Source organism: Pipistrellus kuhlii, unplaced genomic scaffold, assembly GCF_014108245.1.
Source record: "Pipistrellus kuhlii isolate mPipKuh1 unplaced genomic scaffold, mPipKuh1.p scaffold_m20_p_57, whole genome shotgun sequence".
In the NCBI taxonomy this organism is placed as follows: domain Eukaryota; kingdom Metazoa; phylum Chordata; class Mammalia; order Chiroptera; family Vespertilionidae; genus Pipistrellus; species Pipistrellus kuhlii.
Window position 1 is genome coordinate 1,254,141 of NW_023425559.1, and position 25,370 is coordinate 1,279,510.

Genomic DNA, 25,370 nt, shown 5'->3' on the forward strand with positions numbered 1-25,370 from the left:
TCAGAGAGCCCGGCCCCCGGCCGCCGGCCCCTCTGGTCGGCTCCAGCCCCGGACGGAGGACCGAGCCCGCGGACGGTGCCCCTCCCTGGCACGCGCTCTGCTCCTGGTCAGCGGTGTCTGCCCTGAGACAACCCACGAGGAGAGAGGTTCCCAACCACATGACTGTCCCCCCAAGTCCCGGGGGACCCACTTTTCCCCTCTTCCCCTCCCCCCAAGGCCTGGGGTCCCCCCTGGGCCACCAGCCCCTCAGCCTCCCGGGGGCGCCTCCCAGGCGGCCTCATCCACATTGGCCTGGACTGAGATGGGGGTGCAGTTCGCAGCGAGTGAGGACGGGGACAGCGGGCCCCCCACAGGGACCCCGCCTCCCTGCCGGCTGGACACCAGGGCCCCGGGGAGGCGCCCAGGCCCCTCCCCCGCGGGTTAGGAAAGTGAACGTGAGTCCCTGTCAGTGACCCGCCCACAGCTACTGCTGTTCGCCTCCGCGTCTGATTGGACCTCAAGAAGCACTTTTATTTTTTAATTTTTTTAATTTTTTTTAATAAAAAATATATTTTATTGACTTTTTACAGGGCATCATTGATGTTTCTCTCTCTCTCCCTTTGTCTTTGAAATCAATTTTTTTTAAAAAAAAGACCAAGTGGCGCTCAGGGCCTCGCTGGCCTGGGTGCACCCTCTCCTGGGCCTGGGACCCTGAGGGTGGGGATCTGCCACCGTCTTGTCCTGAGAGGTGAGGACCTGGCTGCATGGGGTCTAGGAGACAGAGCTGAGAGAGGAGGGGACAGAGGGGAGGAGGCAGAGGGAAGGCAGGGGACAAGGCCCTGCTCACACCGTCTGGGCTGCTGGATCCAGCCGAGCCTGAAGCCCATAGCCCTCGGCTGAGTCTGTTCTGGCTAATGCTCCCCCTCCCCTTTCGGTGTACCCCCAGGGCTGGGTTAGGTCACGGCAGCCGGTGCTGCCCCGGCATCAGGAGGCCTGGGGGACCTGAGCCGGGGCCTTGGCTTCGGGGCGCAGGCCGGGACCCCCACTCACCGGACCATGGCAGGGAGTGGGTGCAGGGCCGGGGGGCTGGAGCGGGCCCCCTCAGATCTGCCCACTGAAGATGGGGGGCTGCTTGGGGAAGGAGGGGGCAGGAAGGGGAGGTGCCTCCCAGGTCTCTGGTTCTCGCCTTCTCATTGCTGACACCGTCCCCCTCCCCTCGGTCCCCCGGCTCTGACCCCCTTCCGAGCACCAGCCTGTGCCCGTGCAGAGGACGGAACGCACCGGGCCAGGGCCAGGCCTTCCAGTGCCAGGGGGCCAGAGCCACCGTGTTCCTGCCGCAGGGACCTGGTGTCCTGCCCGCCGCCCGCACCCCCGCCCACAGCCCCACCCGGAGTGTGTGGCCAGGCCGGGGGGGGGGGTGGGGGAAGTGGCACAGGTGGCTCTGAACCTGCAGGCCCCTCCTGCCCAGCCCGCCCAGAGGGAGATCTGTGGGCAGCGGGCCTGTGGGTACTGGACTCTGCCCAGCTGGGAAGACCCTGTCCATGACCTCTGAACCCCTGTCCGGGGCCACCTGCTCCCCCACAGGGCCCCCTGTCCCGGGCCGCCTCCTCCCTCTGCTCACACTCAGCCTGTTCTGAGCGGGAGCCCCAGCCGGGCCCCTCAGAGAGCCCGGCCCCCGGCCGCCGGCCCCTCTGGTCGGCTCCGGCCCCGGACGGAGGACCGAGCCCGCGGACGGTGCCCGCAGGCCGAGCCCCCCGGAGCAGGGGCCCCTGGGGCTGGCAGAGCAGGGCCCTGGTCGGCCTCTGCCTCTCTGAGGGACGGGGTGTCCCCTTGGCAGGGGCCGTGAAGGCTGCAGTCTGGGTGCCGGCTCCGGTGGAACTCAGGGGTCTCCCCAGGGCTGTGGCAGGGGCGGGGTCTGAGAGCCGGTCCCCCTCTCTGCAGGCCTGCCTCTCCCTGCCTCTCGCCTGCTGCCCCCGCCCTCCCACCTTGTCCACCCAGAAGGCCTGCTTGGTCTGGACCAGGGATCTTCAAACTACGGCCCGCGGGCCATATGCCGCCCGCAGAGGAGTCTGATCCGGCCCCCCAGGTTTTTTGGGCAGTGAGCGCAGCCGAGGTGTTACAGTAGAGATTAGTAGTTCATATAGTCCGGCCCTCCAGCTCTCTGAGGGACCGTGATCTGGCCCCCACTTTAAAAAGTTTGAGGACGCCTGGCTCTGGACGGTGGTCGGCCTGTTGGACGGCGGGGTCACTCCCGCCAGGGCGTCCAGCCGCGCGAGCAGCACCCACAGGGCCCACGGAGGTCCCATCCGGCCACCGGGAGACGGGGCCCCGGGCGCTGCCCACTCAGTGCCTCCGACAGGCCTGCCCCGCGGCCCACAGGTGCCTCCCCAGGCCAGGCAGCAGGGAGTGGGTGCAGGGCCGGGGGGCTGGGGCGGGCCCCCTCAGATCTGCCCGCTGAAGATGGGGGGGCTGCTTGGGGAAGGAAGAAGGGGGCAGGAAGGGGAGGTGCCTCCCAGGTCTCTGGTTCTCGCCTTCTCATTGCTGACACCGTCCCCCTCTGCCCGGCCCCCCGGCTCTGACCCCCTTCCGAGCGCCAGCCTGTGCCCGGGCAGAGGACGGAACGCACCGGGCCAGGGCCAGGCCTTCCAGTGCCAGGGGGCCAGAGCCACCGTGTTCCTGCCACAGGGACCTGGTGTCCTGCCCGCCGCCCGCACCCCCCGCCCACAGCCCCACCCGGAGTGTGTGGCCAGGCCGGGGGGGGGTAGGGTGGCACAGGTGGCTCTGAGCCTGCAGGCCCCTCCTGCCCAGCCCGCCCAGAGGGAGATCTGTGGGCAGCGGGCCTGTGGGTGCTGGACTCTGCCCAGCTGGGAAGACCCTGTCCCTGACCTCTGAACCCCTGTCCGGGGCCACCTGCTCCCCCACAGGGCCCCCTGTCCCGGGCCGCCTCCTCCCTCTGCTCACACTCAGCCTGTTCTGAGCGGGAGCCCCAGCCCGGCCCCTCAGAGAGCCCGGCCCCCGGCTGCCGGCCCCTCTGGTCGGCTCCGGCCCCGGACGGAGGACCGAGCCCGCGGACGGTGCCCCTCCCTGGCACGCGCTCTGCTCCTGGTCAGCGGTGTCTGCCCGGAGACAACCCACGAGGAGAGAGGTTCCCAGCCACATGACTGTCCCCCCAAGTCCCGGGGGACCCCCTTTTCCCCTCTTCCCCTCCCCACAAGGCCTGGGGTCCCCCCTGGGCCACCAGCCCCTCAGCCTCCCGGGGGCGCCTCCAGGCGGCCTCATCCACGTTGGCCTGGACAGAGATGGGGGTGCAGTCGCAGCGAGTGAGGACGGGGACAGCGGGCCCCGCACAGGGACCCCGCCTCCCTGCCCGCTGGTCACCAGGGCCCCGGGGAGGCGCCCAGGCCCCTCCCCCGCGGGTTAGGAAAGTGAACGTGTGTCCCTGTCAGTGACCCGCCCACAGCTACTGCTGTTCGCCTCCGCATCTGATTGGACCTCGGGAAGCACTTTTATTTTTTAATTTTTATTTTTTACAAAAAATATACTTTATTGATTTTTTACAGAGAGGAAGGGAGAGAGATAGAGAGCTAGAAACGTTGATGAGAGAGAAACATCGACCAGCTGCCTCCTGCACACGCCCTACCAGGGATATGCCTGCAACCAATGTACACGCCCTTGACCGGAATCGAACCCGGGACCCTTCAGTCCGCAGACCGACGCTCTACCACTGAGCCAAACCGGCTTCTGCGGGAAGCACTTTTAAAAAACACGTTTTTATTGATTTCAGAGCCGAAGGGACAAGGAGGGAGGAGGAGGGGAAGGGGGAGGAGGGGGAGAGACATCTGTGGTGAGAGAGGATGCTGGGGCGGCTGCCTCCTGCATGGCTCCTGGGGGTCCGGACCCCCGGGAGGTCACAGGCCCCCTCGAAGGCCTGGGTGACCCGAGGTGACCTCACGCCGGCCGGGCGGAGCCAGCACGAAAGGAAGCGGTAGGCTGAGAAGGTGGCAGAGCCCAGGGCAGCGTCCGGCAGGGGGGTGCAGGCCTCAGTGGCTGGTCCTTCCTGCCTCTCTCCCAGGGGCTAGGTGGCCTCACCTCTTGACCTCTGTACAGAGACCGACCGGGAGACTCAGCCAGCGAGACCTCTGCCCTCCGCCCTCCGCCCTCCGCCCTCCGCCCTCCGCCCTCTGCCCTTCCGCCCTCCACCCTCCGCCCAGCGGGGCCGCCGCCCACTCACCGTCCAGGACGTGAAACTGGTCAGCGGCCTCACAGAAACCTGGGGGCCAAGCCGGGGTCAGTGTGGCCGGGGTCAGTGTGGCCGGGGTCAGTGTGGCTGGGGTCAGTGTGGCCGGACGGGGGTCAATGTGGCCGGACGGGGGTCGGTGTGGCCAGGCCGGGGTCAGTGTGGCCGGGGTCAGTGTGGCCGGGGTCGGTGTGGCCGGGGTCAGTGTGGCCGGACGGGGGTCAGTGTTGCCGGGGTCAGTGTGGCCGGACGGGGGTCAGTGTGGCCGGGGTCAGTGTGGCCGATCGGGGGTCAGTGTGGCCGGGGTCAGTGTGGCCGATCGGGGGTCAGTGTTGCTGGGGTCGGTGTGGCCGGACGGGGGTCAGTGTGGCCGGGGTCAGTGTGGCCGATCGGGGGTCAGTGTGGCCGGGGTCAGTGTGGCCGATCGGGGGTCAGTGTGGCCGATTGGGGGTCAGTGTGGCCGGGGTCAGTGTGGCCGGGGTCAGTGTGGCCGGACGGGGGTCAGTGTGGCCGGGGTCGGTGTGGCCAGGCCGGGGTCAGTGTGGCCGGGCCCGAAAAGGGCGGGCAGGCGGCCGCCGGGCTGGGGGAGGGGGTGCACTCACCGTACTGGGGGAAGTACAGGATGTGGTCCTCGGTCAGACCGGCCCCCTGGACGCTCTGCTCAAACGCGCTCACCACCGAGTCGTCCACGGGGAACGTGCGGACTGTGGGACAGAGGCTCCTGGGGCGCACGCGGGCCGGGGGGCGTGGGGTGCAGGGCGCTCTGGGAACAGGGTCTGTGCCCGCCCCCGCCCCGCCGGGTCTGCCCCGCCCCTCCCGCCCCTCCCGCCCCCTCCCTGTCCCACACCCGGCCTATCTGCAGGGGCGCGTCCCTGGACCCCGATTGGCAGGCCAGGGTCAGGACGCCAGGGGGAGGGAGGGGAGGGGGGAGGAGGGAGGAGGGAGGAGGGCGCGGAGGGCCTGTGCCCCCTGGGCAGGCCCGGCTCCCGGTGGGGACGCACCGTACAGCTTCACCGAGAGCCGGCGCGCCCGCTCCAGGTACAGGATGGCGAAGGCCCGGTAGTCCGTCTCCCCCACGACCGCCTGCACGTACCCCCGGGCGCCTCGAGCTGGGCAGAGGGCGATGGCGTCAGCCCCCGCCCCGCCAGCCCTGCCCCCCTCCTGCCGCCTGGCTCACCTGGGAGCAGGAAGCGGCCGGGGACCTTGGTGTCTCTGTAGAGCTGCCGTATCTGCCAGCAGATGCCGTCCCTGGGGGAGGGGGGGCGCGAGGGCAGTGGCTCGGGCACCCACCCTGGGTGGCTCCTGTGGGCAGCGGGGAGGCCCCCGGGGTGGGACAAGGTGGGTCGGGACAGGCCGTGCAGGACTCACAGCTTCTGGAAGGTGTTGACAGCCATGGCTGCCCCCTGGGGTGCCACCTTCACTGCGGTGGCCTCCGCCCGGTGGCCCTGCTCCTGCAGGAAGCGGCAGGAGGAAGCCACGGCCGCGAGGAACCAGGTCCCTGCAAACTGAGGCGGGCGGGCGGGTGAGGGCCGAGGGGCGCTGTCAGGCCTGGCCCTCCCCACAGAGCCGGCCAGCTACCTGCTGAGCGTCGAAGCCGGCCTTGGGCTGGACGGCGCTGATGGGGGACGGGCGCTGGGGGGGTCTCTGCGCCCCCAGACCCGGGGAGCCAGCAGCCAGGACCAGGGCCCAGAGGAGCGCAGCCCTGGGCGGCAGCATGGCGGCGGCGGTCTGAGCGGCCCCGGGGGCAGGATGAGCCTGGCCTGGGTCGGAGTCCACTGCCCGGTGCTGCCCAGGAAGTCACGCCGGATCCCCAAGCCCAGCCAGGGTCCCACCCCCAGCTCCCCTCCGAGGCCGGCCTCCGCCCGGACACCTGACCTCACCTGACCTGACCCGCACCCCAGGCCTGGCGCCGGGCAGGGTGCAGAGTCCGGGCACCTGCCTGGCCGCGGCGCCGCCGGCTCCTGCGCACATTTGTCTCCGTTAACCCGCCCGCCGCTCCTGGAAGTAGGCCGGTCTCTTAATTTTTAAAAATGCTTTTATTGATTTCAGAGAGGAGGAGAGACATGGATGACGAGAACCACGGGTCGGCTGCCCCTGCACGCCCTCTACGGGGATGGAGCTCCCAACCGGGCCTGGGTCCTGAGCGGGAATCAAAGCGTCACCCCCGGTTCCGAGGTCGACGCTCACCCGCGAGCCCCGCGGGCGCCGGGCGGGCGAGGCGCCGGAGGAACGGACCTCGGGGCGCGGAGGTGGGTCTGGGCCTCCGCCGGCGCCGCTCCTCCCGGCCGCCGGGGGCGCTCTTCTGGGCTCGCCGAGCGCGCAGCGCACTGAGCGCCGCCGGGTCGGGCGCAGGCGCAGTGGCGCAGCTGCGGGCGCCCATCGATGCCTCGGCGCTCGAGGCGCCGGCCTGGCGGCGGCACCGCAGAGACGCGGCGGCGGAAGCGGGGCCGCGGGCCGGGCTGGGGCGGGGGCAGCGCTGGCGGCCGGAGGCGGAGGCGGCCGCGGTGAGTGCGCCCCCCCCGGGGAGTGTAGTCACCGCCGCCGCCCCCGGCGCCAGGGCCGCGGAGCGTCCACACCGGCCCGGCCCGCCCATGTATGAGCCGAGGCCCGCTCCGCCCCCCGCCCCCCGCCGCCGGCCCGCGCGCTCCCCTGGGCCGCAGGCGGAGACCCCGGGGGTGTCTGGGGCGCTGGGCGGGCGGACCCCAAACCCTTTCAGGGAGGAAGCCCCCGCCGACGACTCCGCACCCAGGTCACCGGGGCCGCCGGCCCTGGCACCCATGTCTCCCTGGGCCCACTCAGAGGCCTGTTAGCCGGGAACCTTTTGGGTCGGGCGCGTCTGGGTCCCCTCGGGCCGCACCAGCCCCGGAAGTGCTGAGGGTCTGCTGCTCGCGGGGGACTAGCGGGGGCCCCGGGCGCCTGGCCCTCCATGCCTGGGTTCCCGCAGGGCTGCTTCTGCTCAGCCCAGGCCCTGCCCCTCTCCTCGGGTGGAGGTTCGGCCTTCAGGCGGCTGAGGAGGTCGTGCGTGGGTTTCAGGGCCGCCGGGGCAGAATGTCACAATGGACGAGGGGGGCACACCCCTGCTCCCCGACAGCCTGGTCTACCAGATCTTCCTGAGCCTGGGCCCTGCCGACCTGCTGGCCGCCGGGCTGGCGTGCCGCCAGTGGCAGGCCGTGTCCCGGGACGAGTTCCTATGGAGGGAGCAGTTCTACCGCTACTACCAGGTGGCCCGCGACGTGCCCCGGCACCCAGGTCAGCACCGTGCCTCCCCCCCGGCCGCTGGGTGGGCCAGGCCGAGCGCCCCCAGGTCCGCACACCAGAGGGGCCCCGCCCAGGCCCCCGCGGCTGGGGTGGTGACGAGCAGCTCCAGGGCAGGGCCGCCCCGGCCAGGCCCCAGCAGTGACACGCCCGCCCCCCAGCGGCCACGTCCTGGTACGAGGAGTTCCGGCGGCTCTACGACTCGGTGCCCTGCGTGGAGGTGCAGACGCTCCGGGCGCACACCGACCAGGTCCTGCACCTCAGCTTCTCCCACTCGGGCTGCCAGTTTGCGTCCTGCTCCAAGGACTGCACCGTGAAGGTTAGGGCGGGCGGGCGGGGGGGGAGGGCCGACCGTGGCCGGTCGGGACCAGCCAGGCCCGGAGGCTGGCCCTGCTGCTCCCGAGCCGAGCCCTGGGAACCTGCCCTGGTTCTGGGCACCTGTATGGGCCTGGTGGGACGGACGGACGGACGGACGGACAGCCAGGCTCCACCCTCCCGCCCCCACACAGATCTGGAACAACGACCTGACCATCTCGCTGCTGCACAGTGCTGACATGCGGCCCTACAACTGGAGCTACTCCCAGTTCTCCCAGTTCAACCAGGACGACTCACTGCTGCTGGCCTCCGGGGTGTTCCTGGGGCCCCACAGCAACTCCTCCGGCGAGATCGTGGTCATCAGCCTCGGTGAGCGCTGGGCACTGGCCACCCGCCCGCCCCCACTGCTTCCCAGACGCCTTCCCGCTGCCCGCCTCCTGCCCAGCCCCCGCTGCCCGCCTCCTGCCCAGCCCCCGCTGCCCGCCCGCCCCCACTCCTCCCCAGACACCTTCGTGCTGCTGTCCCGTGTGCGCAACAAGCCCTACGACGTGTTTGGCTGCTGGCTCACCGAGACCAGCCTCATCTCAGGGAACCTGCACCGCATCGGGGACATCACCTCCTGCTCCGTGCTCTGGCTCAACAACGCCTTCCAGGTGAGGCGGGCGGGCGGGCGGGCTGGCAGGCGGCCCCGGGCCCGACTGCCGGCACCACCACCTGCGCCCCTCTCGTCCCCCAGGACGTTGAGTCTGAGAACGTCAACGTGGTGAAGCGGCTCTTTAAGATCCAGAACCTCAACGCCAGCACCATCCGCACGGTGATGGTGGCCGACTGCAGCCGCTTTGACAGCCCCGACCTCCTGCTGGACAGCAGCGCGCCCCCGGGCCGCGTCTTCGACCTCAGCAGTGACAGTGACCATGAGGAGGAGGAAGAGGAGGCGGCTGGACCAGCCCCGGTGCACACCGAGAGCTGGCGGCGCCTCCTGCACGGGCTCCTGGACGCCCCGGCACAGCCGCCGCTGGCGGAGCGCATGCTGGAGACCAGGGTGGCGCAGCTGCTGGCCCAGGGCCGCACCAAGCCCCCCGAGGGCAGTGCGGCCTGCGCCCGGGACAAGCTCCTCATCTTCACCACCGGCTGCCTCACCTACTCCCCGCACCAGATCGGCATCAAGCAGATCCTGCCGCACCAGATGACCACGGCAGGGCCCGTGCTGGGCGAGGGCCAGGGCTCCGACGCCTTCTTCGACGCCCTGGACCACGTGATCGACGTGCACGGGCACATTGTGGGCATGGGCCTGTCCCCCGACCACAGGTGCGTGGGGGGCGGGGGGGGGGCGGGGGGGCGCCTTGGGTGCGCACGTGCGCGAGCAGAGTGCCCTCGCCCAGGTACTTGTACGTGAACAGCCGCGCCTGGCCCAGCGGCTCAGTGGTGGCCGACCCCATGCAGCCGCCGCCCATCGCCGAGGAGATCGACCTGCTGGTGTTCGACCTCAAGACCATGCGGGCGGTGAAGCGGGCCCTGCGCGCCCACCGCGCCTACACGCCCAACGACGAGTGCTTCTTCCTCTTCCTGGACGTGAGCCGGGACTTCGTGGCCAGGTGGGCGCCAGGGCGGGCGGGCGGCGGGCGCCGGGGCGGGGCGGGGCGGGCGGCGCCGAGGCGGGGCGGGCGGGCAGCGGGCGCCGAGGCGGGGCGGGCGGCGCCGGGGCGGGGCGGGCCGTGCCCGGGGCTCACCCGCCGTCCCGCAGTGGGGCGGAGGACCGCCACGGCTACGTCTGGGACCGCCACTACAACATCTGCCTGGCCAAGCTGCGGCACCAGGACGTCGTCAACTCCGTGGTCTTCAGCCCCCAGGAGCAGGAGCTCCTGCTGACAGCCAGCGACGACGCCACCATCAAGGCCTGGCGCTCGCCACGCACCGTGCGTGCCCTCCAGGCCCCCCGCCCGCGCCCCTTCTTCTCCTGGTTCGGCAGCCAGAGGCGCTGAGGGGAACGGAGAAGCACCGCGTTTGGCTGCAGGACCGCGGGCTGCGAGGGAGCTGCTGCCGGAGGCGGGGGTGGCGGCGTCGCAGCAGCAGCAATGCCTGCGGAGGGGGTCCGCGGGCGCAGAAGACGCGGGACCCACCACGCTTGTGCACACACTCCACCTCCCACGGCCGTGACACTGGCTCCCGGGCACCTGGGTGGCCTCCGGGCTGCTTGGGGTGCACAGGACACTGGGAGCCCCCCTTCACACACTCCTCTCCCTAGGCCTGGGCCCTGGGCCGTCAGCACGACCCTCCCCCAGGCTGGCCCTCTGGGCCCTGGGGGTGGTCCTGGCCCAGCCTGGCCCTGGGAGCCCGGGTCACTGGGCCTATGGACTGCATGTCACTCCTCACGTGTTCAGGACTGAATAAACAGTTGGCAGCAGCACACCGTGTCGTCTCTAACACGCAAACCGAGCACGGACGCACGCGTCAGAACGCAGAGCGTGAGCTGCTGGCTCCCGAAGCTAAGCACACCCGTCTCCGATGGGGGGGGAAGCACCCACAGAGCGTCTGGCCAGGGCTGGAGGCGAGCTTGCTCAGCCTGAGCAAAGGGCATGGAACAGAAACCCACAGATAAGATGGCGCTCGGGTGACGGACTGCCCCCCCCTTCCCGCTCACCGTGGAGCCAGGCAGGAAAGAGGATAGGGCGCGCACACTGTCATCCTCCTGGGCAGCATAACTGTTGAGACACAAAACCCCCTGCACCCCAGTCCGGTCAACCGAAAACCCAAGATCCTCCTGGAACCAGAAAGTGGGTTTAGGAAGCGTACAGGTGCCGCTGTAACACAGTAACTGACCAGGTCTCTAAACACCAGGCTTTAGCTCAAAAAGGAGGAAACTCCAGGCGAGAACCTGACCGAGCACGTGAGGGCATCGCGCGCCACTCCGCACAGGCCACCAGACCCCTCCTCCTCGGCCGGACTCTGCTCGGGGGCAGGCCTGGCGGCCCGGCCAAGTCCCCTGGGCTTTCCTAGCAGCGGGCAAGGTGACTAAGATGCACACTTGTCTGCAGAGGAGCTGGTGCAGCTGAAGCGACTGAAAAACAAGAATGAAGTGGGAGGAGCCCCCCCACTGAGGGCTGGTAGTGAGGACAGCGTGCTGGTTCCCTCTTCAGAACACGGTTCACACACGGCCATTTTCACAGTAAAATCCACGGAGGGGGAGGTCAGTCACATGGATGGGCGTCTACTCAGCGAGGGGCTGGGGCAACGGGCATCCTTTGCAGAAAAAATAAACGCAGACCCAACCTCATCTGTGAGGACCACCGCCCCACGTGACCTGCAGCCACCCCTCCAGAGGAGCCACCTGGACACCCACCGACCCACAAGCACCACCCGTGAGAAAGTCACTTCTGCTCCGAGAAGCACGGTAAGAGGATGGAAGATAAACCGACAGGAATAGTTGCAAATTCCATACCAACAACACTGGTTTCTGGACCACGTAACGGCAGCTAGAAACCCAAATCCGGACACGTCACCAAGGAGACAGCCCACACTGCTCGACATCAGGCACCTGGCAGAGCCGAAACCGGTGTGGCTCAGTGGATAGAGCGTCAGCCTGTGGACTGAAAGGTCCCGGGTTCGATTCCCGTGAAGGGCATGCACCTTGGTTGCGGGCACATCCCAATGGGGTGTGTGCAAGAGGCAGCTGATCGATGGTTCTCTCTCTCATCGATGTTTCTGACTATCCCTCTCTCTTCCTCTCTGTGAAAAATCAATTAAAAATTTTTAAAAAAGCCCAGACACCATGCCTGCTATATACACGTGCGCGCGCACACACACACACACACACACACACACACGGTGCCCACGGGGACTGCGGGCACAGTGGGGTCAGGCCAGGTGGCCTCAGGCCACGGCTGCAACACCGAGCAGCGCCGGCCGGGCTTCAGTCCTCCCCTTGGTCCTGGCGGCCGAGGCCGGCAGGAGGGGCGTTTTCCAGGTGCTCACAGATGAGTGGCCTCAGGGCCCCTCTCGGAAGGGCACTGACCCCATCACGGGCCCCACCTTCACCACCTAGGCACCTCCCAGCACCTGCACCCTGGGGTCAGAGCCTCAGGGGGGGACTGGGCGGGGGAACACACACGCACGCGCGCGCGCACAGAACCCAGCAGCGTCTCTGGAACACGGTTTCAGTTTATGAATTTAAATTCGTGGCGGCCTGGCAGCCTGCACCTGCGAGGAAGGGACGGTCACCAGGGCAAGTGGTGCCCGCGCGTGCAGAGCAGCTCCATTGGTGCCGGCCGGGCCTGTGCAGAGCTCAGACGCGCTGGGTCCGGGAGCCGCAGAGACCAGACCCCTGGCGCTCACAGCCTCCTGGCCTCCCAGCAGCCTCAGGGGACGCGGGCCATTCCCCCGCAGGTCACAGGCCGAGGCTGTGGCCCCGGGGCTGGGACCTCCCTTGGCCCTTTCTAGGTCCCTGATGGTTCGGAGCCGCGCTGGGCGGAGCCTCTGCCTGTGGCTGCCTGGCCCGGACATCGGGCACCCACAGCACTCAGAGTTCCGAGGGCTCCATGGCAGGACATCCTCCCGCTTGCCGAGAACCATGTGCGCACACACCGGATACAAATGCCAACATCAAGCCCCATGTCACAGACAAACCTCAAACCACCTCGAGGACGGTCCAGCCCTGGGGCAGCAGGTCAGCAGTGCCGTCCACAGAGGAAGACCGTCCAGCCATCAAGTCTAAATGGTGACAGCACCCCACGTATGAGGTGGAGGTGGACACGCGTGCTCGCTGCGTCATTCTGTGCTTCTCTGTCCTTGAACTTCTCGCGAGAGACTCGTGACAACGTCAAGGGCAGTCAGAGTCGGGGATCCCCCTACCTACAGACGCAGGCAGCCCACAAGCCGGACTCGGGGGCCCAGAGAACAGGACATCCGTGCCCGCCCCACAGGCTGAGGCCCAGAGAAGCTCTGGATGGGGCAGGAAGGGAGGCCAATGTGCCGTCAGGTCCCAGCAGGGACCCCGCACGCCCCATGGGGTGGGGCCGGCCCAGAACGGGGGAAGGTGTGGTCCTGCTCTCAGGGCAGCTCCTGGGGAGGTCTGAGGGAGGAACCGGTGAAGAACATTCCAGAAGAAAGAACCGCTGTCTTCCCAAGCACACTGGTGTGAGCTGAGCGTCAGGGAACCACAGAGCCGCTCAGGGGAGACGGGCTGGGGGCCAGGAGGGCGCCCCCGCGAGGCGGGAGCCAGTGGACTCCACTCACCACAGGTTCAACCATTTAATGACTCCCCGCCTCACGGGCCAGCGACACGTGTCGGGGAGGCCGGCCGAGGCCCGCACACGCCACGGGCACGGTGGACGCTCAGGACGAGCCGTCGCCCCCTGCTGGCCTGGCCAGGCTGGCACAGCAGGTCCCCGCAGAGCCAGGCCAGGCCCCACACTCCTTGTCTCCAGGGCCCAAGGGCGGGACAGGCCTGCGCCCCTCGCGGGCGACTCCCATGCAGCCCGCCTGCCCTCTGCGCCTGGCCCTGGGCTCCGGCCGCCTGGCCAGGCCCCCAGCACACACCGGTGGCCTGTGGGCTCTCCAGGCCCCGGCCCAGCAGGACCTGGGCTGAGCCCCCGAGGCTCTCCTGGGGACAGATGTGGTGCGGTCTGGCCCCAGGGAGGTGCTAGAGCCCCGTCAGGTCCACGATGGCCTTGATGAAGATGGCGTCGTCGCGCACGTACGAGTTCTTGGCCTCCATCTTGGAGACGGGGCAGAAGAGGGGGCAGCCGCTCGCAATGTTCATGTCACTGACGGGCCTCTGGAAGGAGGAGGAGGTCACGTCGGGTCTGAAGGCGTCGATCACGTGCTCCCGGTTGTTCTGGTCAAGCAGCATGAGGGTCACCTAGGAGGAGTCCAAGGGGCAGCGTGAGCCCGCCCGCCCCGCTGCCAGCCCCTCGGTGACGGTGCCCATTCTGACGGCTCCCGTCCTCGGACACCTGGGCCCCGCCAGAGCCGAGCCACCGACCGCGCGCACTCCTGGGTTTGCTGTGTGTCCAGCACATCCGCGTGCCCAGCCACGCCCAGGACCAGCCCCGTCCCAAGGCCCCGAGCCCACTGCCCCGCCCCCAGCCCAGTTCTGGGCTCCCACCCAGGAAGGCCTCCCGTGGACGGGCTCTCCCGGGCGGACGGGCGGGCGGGCGGCGTCTGCGGAAGCCCAAGGCCCGCAGTTCCGGCCTGCGGCAGCGCAGGGCAGCGCCCACACCGCACCTTTTGGTTGAAGGGCCAGCGAAGGAGGGCGTCATGGGGGCCCTTCATCACCACGAAGAAGAGGGACAGGTGTGTGCCACGCCCGGTGCCATCCCCGTTGAGGTACACGCGCAGGCACATCTTGTAGCCATACCTGCTGGTGTAGAAGGCTGTGGGGTTGGGGGTGAGTAGGGCAGAGGTAGGGGCAAGGCCCACCCGCCGCCTCCCTGGGGACAGGACAGACGTCACCGCCTCGCACACTGCGCTCCGGAGACCCACACAGGAGCAGGCCTGGCAGGGGAGTCCCGCCTGGCCCAGCTGCCCCTCCTGGTGGCACGCGGAGACCGGCGAGTGACGCCGGGGCAAGGAGCCAGGCGTGGGGGCGGGGCTCCCACCACGGGAGCACTTGTCACTGACGCCTGCTCTCAGGAGGCACAGCGGCTCCTGGCCTCAGCGGGACGGGGTGGGGTTGAGGGAGGACGGGGGACACGGGGACACAAGCTCCAGACAGCACCTGGCGAGAAGATGGCAGGGGTGCGACCGGCCACAGCCTCCTGGCGCTTCCTGGCGAAGTCGGAGATCTTCCAGATGAACACACCGTCGAAGGTGGATGCCTCCATCTCATGCACCTTCTGCTCCAGGTCGGCCATTGCCAGGTCCTTCAGGCCGATGCTCCTCTCCAGCTGCTGCACCTGGGGGCGCGGGGAGCCCATGAGGACGTGGGGACCTGGGCCTGCCCCCTGCTCCCTGGGGGCCCGCTTCCACCTCCCAGGAAGCTGTGTGAGGTCAGCCACGCCCACCTCTCCCAGCCCCCGTCCCCACGAGCCCCCTGGTGCCCGGCCCGAAGGGGGAGGCTGTCCTCGGCCCTCTGCCTCAGTCGGCCAGCAGCGAACAGGGCCGGGGGGCTCTGCAGAGCCGAGATGGAGGTGCCGTCCCGCGGGCACACACCTTGTTACTCAGGGCCTTGATCCTGTCCTGGTCCAGCCGGTGCTGCCGGCCGCAGGCCTCGGCAGTCACGGCCGCCCGCTCCACCTCGCGGTTCAGCACGCAGACGATGTTCTCGAAGGTGGCCGTCGTCCTCTCCAGGGCCGCGCACCGCTGCAGCAGCCCGGCCGCCCGGGGCTCCCCGCCGCCGCCCGCCGCGCCCGGGGGGCCGGCCTCCAGCAGCGCGCGCAGCAGCAAGGCCAGGTGCTCGCGCAGCCGCTGCAGCTCGTGCTCCGGCTGCGCCCCGCTCTCCACCTGCGGACAGAGCGGAGCTGGCCGCACGGCTCGGAGCGCTCGGCGACGCCGGTCGGTGACCGTGCGCCGGGTTTCACGGGTCCCTGTCGGGAGCCAGTCGCTGGCTGACACGCAAAGTGACAGGGAAGGGCACCCCACTGTCAGCCGCGCGTCACCAAGCTGTTCGTCCAGCGCACGGATCTCACTCTGCAGCCATCTCCCGTCCAACCTCCAGCCTGCTCCAGCATGGCCGACCCTCCACGCATCTCAGTGGAAACAAGGAACTGAGCAGCTGAGGGCTCAGACAGGTCCTCCAGGGACGGCTGGCAGGACAATAAAGGGCCCTGTCGCTGTGCCCAGGCCAAGGTCTTGGCGCAGACCCACCAGGTCAGTGCCACGCGCAACCTCAACAGGAACAGACCCAGGCCGTGTCCTCTGACCGCCAAGGACCCAGGCCCAGCAGGCCCCGTGCCAGGGAACCAGTCTGAGTGGGTGACCAACACCAGGGTGCACAGACAACAGGCGGGCAGAGAATGGAGGGGACAGAGGCGGCACTCTCCGTGTGCCATCCTGGAAAAACACCTGAGAAATGCTGCCAGGCACCTACCACTGAGGAGCGGGTGCCAGGCCTGCCCGTCTTATGGGCCCAGGCCCTCAGTTAGCTGGGGGGGGGGACAGTCAGGGAAAGGAGGGTGAGGGGTCCTGTGAGCTGCAGGGAGGAGGCGGTGGGGCCCTGGGGTGGGAGGAGGTCAGTGCTGGAGGTGGAGTGGCCAGAGGAGGTCATAGGCAGCCGGGGCCGAGTCACACAGGGAGAGCCATCAGGGTGCAGAGGTGAGGCGGGGAGGGGAGGGGAGGCAGGGAGGGGGGAGGCGGGGAGAGGGCAGGGGGGAGGGGGGGAGGCAGGTGGGGTGCGGGACCCGTTTGTGCCCAGGAAGAATGGAGGATCTTCATGCTCACTGGACAGACATGGGAGAGAAGGGTCCAGAGTGACGGCTGGCTGTCGGCCAGCGTGGCTGGGCGAACCAAGGTGCTCATTTTGGACGAGGTGCAGGGCTGGAGTGTGGCGAGGCCTGAGATGCACTGGGTGTCGGGAGGACAAGCGGGGTGGCCAGGGCGGGGCCCCAGGAGGTGGAGATCAGCAGGCAGCCTGGGGCCTGAGCCGGCACCTGAGGGCCAGGCAGCGGGCAGGTGGAAGCGAACGGAGGCCCGGGGGGGCTGACAGCCGGCTCGGGAAGGACACGGTGGGCATGGAGACTGGAGGAGGGCCGGGCTCACCATCTCCAGGCAGCCGACGTCATGGAACCGGCAGGGCGCCGGGCACTTGCCGCACATCCTGAGGTGGTCCTGGAACTACAGGAGCGGACATCAGACGCTGCGCCTCGCGGCCGGGGCAGCGTGCACTCGGGTCTCTGGCCCACCCCACCCACCTCTTCACTCTTGTCTGACCAAAACCCAACAGCCCACTTTCAAAGCGAAGACGTGCACAGACACGCACACCCACACAGACGCACTCACACCGGGCACTCCCATACGAAGCGGCCACAGGACACCTAAGTGTGGCCCCTCCAGCACCATCCACCAGGGACTTCGGAGCAGAAACACAGCCCTGAATCTCAGCAACAGCAGGAGACACCTTAACGGAGACCACCCCCCATCAAAACTACCACCGAGCAAAGTGGAAGGAAAGACACAACGCCACCCCTAGCACAGAGCTCCCCAACGGGAGATGGGACCAAATCCCCTGGGAAGTGGAGGAGCCGAGAAACCTTCGTTAGACTTGAGAGAAACCAACGCCACTGGACTTGAGGCGAGCGCTCAGCAGACGCACGTGGGAGAAATGCAAACCCCAACGCCCCAGGACACGGCTCTGACCCGGCACCAGGGCACAGCGAGTCTGCCGACCCTCAGTGGCAGGTGCCCTGAGCCACGTGAGCCACGTGAGCATTTCCCAGAACGGCTACTGGACGTCTGAGTGGCAGAGCGTCTTAAACCACACGCGCAGCAGCAAACCAACGAACGGAGTGCACGCTGCCCGCAGCCTGCCGCGCCACCTCCAGCCGCCTGCGGGCCCAGGACTCCCAGCAACCACAGCCCGAGCCCCATCGCGTGACAACGCTCTCTGCAGCAGGAAAGCTACAGACGCGAGAGCGTGGCCGTGACCAGCACGGACCCGTGAGTTCTCTCTTAAAGCCAGCAGGGTGCCTGCCGCCCGCCCTGAGCCTGGGCCTGAGCCGTGGACGGAGGGGCAGGGAGGGGGGCGGCCGCCCGGCCCCTTGAGCCTCAGGAACGGCTGCGCGGCCTGAGGTGTCCATCCCTGAGGCTAACAGAAGAGCGGCCACAGGGGACCACCGGCCATCGCACCAGGTCCCTGGGCTCGCAGCGCGGCCCTCGCGGGAAGCTCACGCCATCTTGCCTGTCTCACAGGCGCCAGGTCCCACTTACTTTCTCGCGAGGGGTCACCTGGCCGCAGCCCGCGCAGGTCACGGGGAACTTGGGGCAGACCTCCTGGTGCGCCTGGGAGAGAAGGGGGAGCTGGGGGAGCTGGGTACGGCGATGCCGGACCAGGCCTGGCGCCGTCGGCACAGGGGCCCGTGGGCCCCAGACACCAGCGCCCCTTCCAGCGGGCGGCCCCGCGGAACCCGCCCAGCCCCACAGCGGGCACCGCGCCGCAGCGCACCTTCACGTCGGCCCAGCAGCAGGCGGCCCGGCAGTGCTGGCAGCTGAGGCTCCTCTCGGGGCACTCCTGCTCCTCGTGGCGCTCCTTCTCGCCGAGGCGGACCAGGCCTTTGCATGCCGGGCACTCGGTCAGCAGGAACGGGCAGAGGCCTTCGTGGCAGCTCTGGCAACAGAGGGAGCCGAGCGTCCGGAGCGGCACGCGGGCCCTGGTGGAGCCGCCCGGCCTGCCGGGGCCCCCGCCGGGCTCCCGCTCCACCCACCCCTTCCAGGCGCCGAGAACGACACCCTCCGACACCTTTGTTCCGGGTCAGAGTCAGGACCCACTCCCACTGGTGGCACCCCCCCCCCCCCCCCCGACGCCAAGCACGACCCTCCCTGCCCGGAGCCCTGGCCAGGGAGAGGGGCGCACGGCCACGACGGAGACGGGTGCAGAAAGGCAGGAGCAGAGCCACGGCCGGCGACACAGGGACAAAGACGGCTGGGTGCCAGGCGGCCAGGACAGAAGGCCAAAGGGTGGCCAGAGCCAACGGCCATGAGAAGGGACCACGGGGGCAGAGCGAGAGGGCACTCGGGAGCCCAGCCCTTCCCTCTGCACACCGAGCCGGGAGCCCGCCCTCCAGAGCTGGCGGTGCAGGGCGACAGGCAGGAAGGCACCAGGCGTGTCCTAGGGAGGCGGGTCCCAGCCCGGGGCCCCCAGTGACTGGTGAGCAGGGGCCGACCCCGAGGTTCCGAGGGGCCTGGGAAGGCCGCTGGGGGGGGACGGGGGCGGGGGCGGGGCGGGGCGCGGCCTGGACGTGGGCTGGGAGCCTCGTGGGTCTGCCAAGGACCCGGAGCCTCGCAGGCCACAGGGAGGACAGGGCGCTCAGGCTTCCTGCTAGCTCGGCCCCGGCAGACCTCCTGCTCCTCTGGGCAGGGGGCCTCCGGTCTACGGCACCTGCCCCGCCCGCACTGAGCACGCTGTCACCGAAACACCTGGGCACGTGGCTCCCTCAGAGGACCTGTCTCTCAGCCAGCTAACTCCTGGGCTGGTGGCACAGCTCAGTGGCTGAGAGTCCACCCACGCACCAGGAGGCCCCGGTTTAATTCCCAGGCAGGGCACAGTGGGAGGCGGCTCATCAATGAATCTTATCACCGATGCTTCTCTCTTTCCCACTCCTGCCTCTCCGAAACCAATGAGACGTTAAAAGTGGGAAGAGAAACTCCTGGGGGCACGGGCAGACAAAGCACCCTGCAGAGGGCGGGCCCTGCCCCGGGACTGGGCACCCAGGCCATCGTGGGCTGCACCGCCCCCCGCCCCCCTGCAGGGGCCACCGGCGTGGAGACCCTCAGAGGAGCACCGCCAGAGAAAGCAGCGGTGCCTCAGCCAGGATGCCAACGGGACACCGGGCAGAGCCGAGGGGCGCCCAGCCCGCTCTCCTCCCCTCGGGCGTAGCTCTCGGGCCCTCGCTCGCGCCCTGGCCGGGCAGGTCCGCGCACCCGCAGGCTGCACAGCACCGCCGAGCTCCGGGAGCCGGAGACGCCATCGCAGAGGACAGTCAGACCCCCCACCCTTCCATGAGGCACCGGGCAGCGCCACGGCCAGCGAGTGGCCCAGCGAGCACGCCTCCACGTGACCAGCCGGCGCGCAGGGACTTTCCGGAGCGGGGCAGCCAGGGACTTTCCAGCCGCACGCCTGCCGGCCATGGCAGGAACCAGGCCTGGCTGCGGTCCTGCCTCCCCGAGGCCAGGAAGCCATCGCCCACACCCGGCCTGGAGGCGGCAGAAACCCCAGAGGAATCTGGGGCTGAGCCCACCTGTCCCCAGGGACCCCCGCCTCTCAGAGGCAGCCCGGCACCCCGAGTTCCTGCCCCCCCAGGAGACCCTGACCCCGAGGCTGGGTGCCGGGCAGTGACAGCCGAGGGTGCCGGCAGTGCAGATGCGCCCCGTGGCCTCTGGGCTGACCGCCCCCAGGCAGACCGCGGGGCCCAGCGCCGCTCGCTCCCTGCCCGGAACATCTTCCCGCCTGCACCCCAGAACTCCCCTGGCAGAACCCAGTGGAGCCCAGAGGACTGCACTGCTGCACACACAGCAGCAGAGGGAGAGCCCCGGCCGCCGCCCTGCCCTGCCCACACTGGGTGGCCAGTCTCAGCCTGAGGAAAACACCCTCAGGAGAGGATTAACAGCAGCAAGAAGAGAGAAGGGCCAGGCTCCTGGACGGCCTCGGCACCTCAGCCTCCACGCCCATCACCGGCCCCTCATGCTGAAGAGACACAGGCACCTCGCGGCCGAGACTGGCCTGGGAGGCGCGCCCTGCGCCCCGTCACAGGCCAGGTGCCCCCGCGACCCAGGGCAAACGAGCAGGCGACCGGGCGCGTTCCCAGCGCCAGCGCCATCCAGAGTAAGAAGGCTTCGTCTGGAGACTCGGCAGAGCCCACCAGCAACGCCACGACCCCCCGTGGCAGGGCTGCACCGGTGCACGCCGCCGGCTCCACGGGAGCCCAGGCTGTGCGGCTGGGCTGCCCTCTCACAGACAATGGACGCGGTGGCACCACGTGTGGGCAGGCGGCCTACCTCGTACTCCTTGAGGGTCCCCTTCCAGGCACAGCCGTCGTTGGAGCAGATGGCGGGCAGGCTCTCCACCTCCCTGCGGGCAGCGTTGTCGGGGAAAGCCTGTGGACAGCGGCCTGCGTGAGCGTCCGCAGCCGGCCCCCGGAGCCCGGCCCCGAGGGCAGCCTGTCCACCTCCAGCGGCTGAGGCCCCCTCGGTGCCTCTGAAGGAAGCACGTGTTTCTGTTCACGGGGTCCACTCACCGAGCTACTCTCTAAGAGGGAAGCGCCTTCTTCGTAGATGCCCTCGTGCACACAGGCAGCGCAGTTCTGGGGCCCGGAGCTGGGGAGAGGGTGCCGGTGAGACCTGCTGCCGAGGACGGTGGCGTCTGCCAGCCCCGCCGCCCAGCACCCGCACCGTCCCCGCGGGCGGAGCACACGCCAGCGTGACGTTCCAGCGTCAGAGCGGTGAATCTGCTCCTGCGGTGGTCACCCCACGGGGAGCGAGCGCCCACTCAGAGGCAGACCCCGGAGCAGGTGTGGGCCCTGCCTGAGACCCCCGGCAGGCACGGCACACCACCACCAGCCAGCGCTGCACCGCAATGTCCGTGCGAGGACGCCGGCAGAACCACCCGCAGGAACGCACGCTCACGTCCGCCCCTCGCAGCACCCGGTCTCCACTCCCCCCTCCTCTGCAGTGAGCCTGCGCCGTCAATGAGGTTCACCGGGAGCACAGCCTGCCGGAGCCGCCCTGGCTGGCACAGCCCTGCAGCCACCGCCCCTGCCCCTCCCACCGCCCGCCGCCCGCCCGCCCACCTGAGGATGCTGCTCAGGCAGAAGGAGCAGTAGCGGTGGCCGCACTGGGCCTGGAAGGGCCTGCGCAGGACGTTCTTGCAGGCCGAGCACAGGTACTTGTCCTCTAGCTTGGTCCCCAGCAGGGCTGTGGAGAAGCCGGGCTGCAGCACGTCCAGGGAGCCGGGAGGGGTCACGCTGGCTGCAGCCATGGGTGTCGCGTCCCCCAAGAACGCCAGGCCCTGAGGGAGGCAGAGACATCGAGGCGTTGAGAGGCGCCCACCCCGCAGTAACCCTCCGAGAAATGCCGGCCTGGCGAGCAGGACGCTGACCAGTCAGCTGACTGGTCGCAGCATGACTGACGCTCGAGAAACCATCCAGCCCATCCGCGCCACAGACTCGGAGACCGGGCTTCGCAGGTGTGGCCCCGCGCCCCCCGCAGCGCCTGGGCCAGCACTGTCCGCCCCTCCCCGCTGACCGCGTGCTCGGCGTGCCAGCTCCTGAGGGTCCCACACGAGCTCCGAGGCTGGTGGTGGAGCCTCTACAACAGGCCGCTCACAGCCTGGCAGCGCCCAGAGGTGGGCACACGGCCCAGGGCCTCTCCCAGGCCCGCCTGGTGCTGCTCCTCTGCGCCGGCCTCACCCCAGCACTCCGGGTCCGGAAGCCTCTCCTGGGACTCTGTCCGGCACCCACAACACCAAGGCCCAAGAGCCGGGACTGCCCAGCCGGCCCTGCGCGGGGCCAGTCCCCAGAGGACGCTGCGCTGCAGACGGAGCGCACCCCTCCCAGCCGCAGCCGCAGGCGGACCCTTCCAGAAGAGGGGCCACCGCCTGTGCTGGGGCTGGCCCCACAGAAACAGCGACAGGTGGGGTGTCGTCGGGCAAGACCACTTTGAGACTCGAGTTTGGACCTGGCACTTGAGGCCTCACGCCAGCGAACCCGGGCCCGGCACAGCCTCATGGCCCGCAGCCAGCGCAGGCCGTGCCGGGCCACTCAGCACACGGACACACTGCTCTCTCGCTCGCTCGCTCGCGGGCTGCCTGGGACCAGGCGGCCGTCCTTCCGCCCTCGGGGCAGACAGAGCTGACACAGCCCTCGGCACCCTCGGGCGGAGGTGGGGGCCCCTCTGCCTGCCCCCACGGGACCTAGGCCTCGGGCACCCCTGCAGACACACGCCCTTCCCCAAAACAGGCTCCTCCCACCCCAGCCTCGCCTCTGGAAAGGGCATCGCTGCCAGAGACAGCGGTGTCCACGGAGGAGCCTCAGCTCGTGGCGCCGGGTCAGGCCCTGCCATCCTGTGGAGACGGGCACCGGGGCAGCAGCTACTTTGGGGGCGACACTGGGAGGTGAAGGGTGTGTGTTTGGTCTTCTGCCCAGGCCTGGCACAGAGCACCCGAGCCCCCGGCTGCTGGGTGAGGGGGCAGGAGCAACTGTCAGTCACAGCCCTCCCACCGGCCGCCCAGCGCCCCGAGGGGAGGGCTGCAGACGCACTGACCCCCTCGGGCCTCCCGAGGGAGCCTCCATAAGACGCCCACCGGAGGGGATCAGAGAGCTTCCAGGCTGGGAGCGGCTCGGAGCGGGGAGCGAGCGTGCCCCCGCCCGGCTCCGTGCGGCAGGCCCTCAGCCTCTCCCTGCAGGAGCTCTGGATGCCGGGGTGGGTGTCGGACGCACTGGCAGGGCTGTCCCAGGCGGCAAGAGCAGAGACCCGCTCACAGCGAGTGCCTCTGGAGCTGATGGGGGTGAGGGGCTGGGGCTGCAGAGCACTGCTCAGAGGCCTGGAGCGCTGTCTGCTGAGAGAAAGGCCTTTTAAATGTATGTGCGCGGCGCTGACCAGAGAGGGAGAGGGAGAGAGAAACGTCGACCGCTGCCTCCTGCATCCTCCCCTGGGGAGCAAGACTGCAGCCTGGACGTGTGCCCCAGGGGAGGCGGTGCAGCCACTGAGCAACACCAGCCAGCTAGGAGAGGCTTTAAGAAAGCACTTCGTATCACTGTGTTGGTTTGAAACTCACGCGAGAGTAACTTCTGCGGCGTGTAAGCTTTACTGCAATAAAGCTGTTTTCTTAGGAAAGAAAAATTGAGCAACAGCTCGGGATTGGCTGGGACCTCCACCTGGAACACAACGGTCTGAGCTGCCGAGTCCGCCATTCTGCCCGGGCTGGGCGCACGGCGGCCCACTCCGAGCAGCTGTCCTGGGAGCTCCTACTGGGACCAGCCAGCCCCGGCCCACTCCGGCCCCGTCCGGGCAGCTGCCTCCACTCCAGGCCCTCACCAGCCCTCCGGCCGCAATCATCTGGGGTCCACAGGGCTCCCCGAGGTGAGGCCCGGAGAGAGACCCTCCAGCCGCTGCTCAGGCCTGGGGGCAGGGGCGGGGCTGCAGGCTGACCTCAGGCCCCACAGGCTCCCGGGTTAGGGGCCGGGGCCAAGGCCGCTCCCGGGGGTCAGCCTGCAGAGGGGTGGCTGGGGGCAGAGGAGGAGTGGGGGGCAGAGGAGGAGGGAGGAGGGTGGAGGAGGAAGGGGGGAGGAGAATTGGGGGCAGAGGGGGGAGGGGGAAGAGAATTGGGGGGCAGAGGAGGAGGGAGGGGGAGGAGGAGGGGGGAGGAGAATTGGGGGGCAGAGGAGGACTGGGGGCAGAGGAGTGGGGGGAAGAAGGGAGGAGGAGGAGGGAGGGGGAGGAGGGAGGAGAATTGGGGGGCAGAGGAGGACTGGGGGCAGAGGAGTGGGGGGCAGAGGAGGAGGGAGGGGGCGGGCGGAAGCAGCGGAGGCAGCAGGCGGGCCCGCAGGCCATCGGCGGGAGCCCCGGGGTCGGGAAGAAAGGGGTGAGACGCCCACAGGCCGCAGCGGGCCGCGTGGGGGACCCCGGGCCGTGGACCCCCGACCAGGCCCCGCGCGCGTTCGCGAACTTTCCGGCCCCGCGCCGACTTTCAGTTTCCGGTTCCCCCGCCCCGGGAATACCCCTCCGGCCCGCGGGGCGGCGGCGGCCCTGCCTCCCCGCCTGCCTCCCGCGCCGCGCGCCCCGCCCGGACCGCGACCCCCGACGCCGACCCCCGCGGGGCCACTCACCAACGGTCGCCGCGCGCCCGGAACTGCCCGCCCGCCCAGCCGCCGCCGCCGCCGCCGCCCCGCCCCCGCCTCCCCGCCTGACGGACTGACAGAAGAGCCTATCAGGAACGCGTAGGGAGCCGCAGCAGCTCTGATTGGCCAGATTTTTCCCCCGCCCTTCTTTGTGCCCGCCTTTCTGACGGACAGTCAGAGGAGCCTACCAAGAGCAGGGAGGGAGCCGCAGCGGGCGTCGATTGGTTTGCGCTTCCGTGACGTTGATTCATTCATTCCCACCGGGGTTGCTCCGAGCAGAGCCTGCCAGGCGCCCTCACGGCTCTGTCCGTGGAGCTCCGTGCACCCCGGGAGGACGCGAGGACGGGAGTCCCGCTGCAAGGCCTTCGCTGCTCTCACCTCCCGAGAACCTGGCGGTGCCCATGAAGGATCCGGCTCAGGCCGAGGGCACCGTGGCGGCACCTTCGCCTCCCCAACGCCCGGCTCAGCAAGGCCCCGCGTGAGCTGTTTGTAAGAAAAAGCACGAAAAGGCTCCCCTCCCCTAAAGGGGCTGAAGGCGACGAGGTCTCCGCTCCGGTAGGTTCGTGTTCTGGAACTAAACAGCGGTGATGGTTGCCCGACCTTAGGAATGTACAAACAACACTGAATTGTATGGCTTAATAGCGAATTTCATATGAATTTTTACCACAATAAACCCCAAAGGCACAAACTATGACCTCCAGACACACGGAAATGTGGGACACGCAAATGGAAACGTCTGGAAACAAGGCAGCGGTGTGGGCCAGGAAAAACGGAGCCGCACTGGGCGCGCTGACCTGTGGCCAGTGTCCCTGTGCCACCGGAGGCGCCAGACCAGCCGACGTCTCTTACGCAGCACGGGCATCGCTCACTGCCTGGCACACAGCTTCTCTTCTCGTACCAGCATCCGAAGAGGGACCGCCCTCTTCATTTTCCGGAAAAGACCACGGGACCCTGCGAGGTGATTTCCTTTGCCTCGGGCCACACAGCACCCCAGCACCTCTGCTCCGGGGGCTCATCCGAAGCCCCTGCCGAAGGAGGCACAAAGGGCAGAGCGGGCCGGCTCTGAAGTGAGTCATGTGAACAGTCCACACGTGTGCGAG

At 69.1% G+C, this 25,370-nt stretch overlaps 3 protein-coding genes across 5 annotated transcripts; 1 reads left to right on the top strand and 2 right to left on the bottom strand.

The window, feature by feature from the left end:
• Nucleotides 1–3,954: 3,954 nt before the first annotated feature.
• Nucleotides 3,955–6,022, bottom strand: C8G (complement C8 gamma chain). Of its 2 annotated transcripts, none has more exons than XM_045573926.1 (7): nt 5,795–6,016; nt 5,585–5,721; nt 5,394–5,464; nt 5,218–5,325; nt 4,819–4,920; nt 4,211–4,249; nt 3,955–4,078 (listed from the first exon to the last, which is right to left on the bottom strand). In XM_045573926.1, the coding sequence occupies exons 1-7, from the start codon at nt 5,930–5,932 to the stop codon at nt 4,065–4,067; spliced, it is 609 nt and encodes a 202-aa protein (XP_045429882.1). In that variant the 5' UTR covers nt 5,933–6,016; the 3' UTR covers nt 3,955–4,064. The 2 variants fall into 2 exon arrangements, with proteins under 2 accessions (XP_045429882.1, XP_045429881.1); XM_045573925.1 differs by lacking the exon at nt 3,955–4,078 and adding an exon at nt 4,088–4,134 and having other exon boundaries at nt 4,181–4,249; nt 5,795–6,022.
• A 591-nt stretch (nt 6,023–6,613) lies between these two features.
• Nucleotides 6,614–10,190, top strand: FBXW5 (F-box and WD repeat domain containing 5). Its single transcript, XM_036416842.2, has 8 exons — nt 6,614–6,720; nt 7,250–7,465; nt 7,633–7,790; nt 7,981–8,155; nt 8,291–8,439; nt 8,523–9,094; nt 9,169–9,381; nt 9,531–10,190. The coding sequence occupies exons 2-8, from the start codon at nt 7,273–7,275 to the stop codon at nt 9,766–9,768; spliced, it is 1,698 nt and encodes a 565-aa protein (XP_036272735.1). The 5' UTR covers nt 6,614–6,720; nt 7,250–7,272; the 3' UTR covers nt 9,769–10,190.
• A 2,828-nt stretch (nt 10,191–13,018) lies between these two features.
• On the bottom strand, nt 13,019–24,310 carry TRAF2 (TNF receptor associated factor 2). Of its 2 annotated transcripts, none has more exons than XM_036416929.2 (11): nt 24,259–24,310; nt 21,223–21,440; nt 20,671–20,749; nt 20,432–20,530; nt 17,883–18,044; nt 17,648–17,719; nt 16,481–16,555; nt 14,936–15,226; nt 14,502–14,679; nt 14,009–14,157; nt 13,019–13,643 (listed from the first exon to the last, which is right to left on the bottom strand). In XM_036416929.2, the coding sequence occupies exons 2-11, from the start codon at nt 21,408–21,410 to the stop codon at nt 13,425–13,427; spliced, it is 1,512 nt and encodes a 503-aa protein (XP_036272822.1). In that variant the 5' UTR covers nt 21,411–21,440; nt 24,259–24,310; the 3' UTR covers nt 13,019–13,424. The 2 variants fall into 2 exon arrangements, with proteins under 2 accessions (XP_036272822.1, XP_045429851.1); XM_045573895.1 differs by having other exon boundaries at nt 13,502–13,643; nt 14,009–14,141.
• Nucleotides 24,311–25,370: the final 1,060 nt, after the last annotated feature.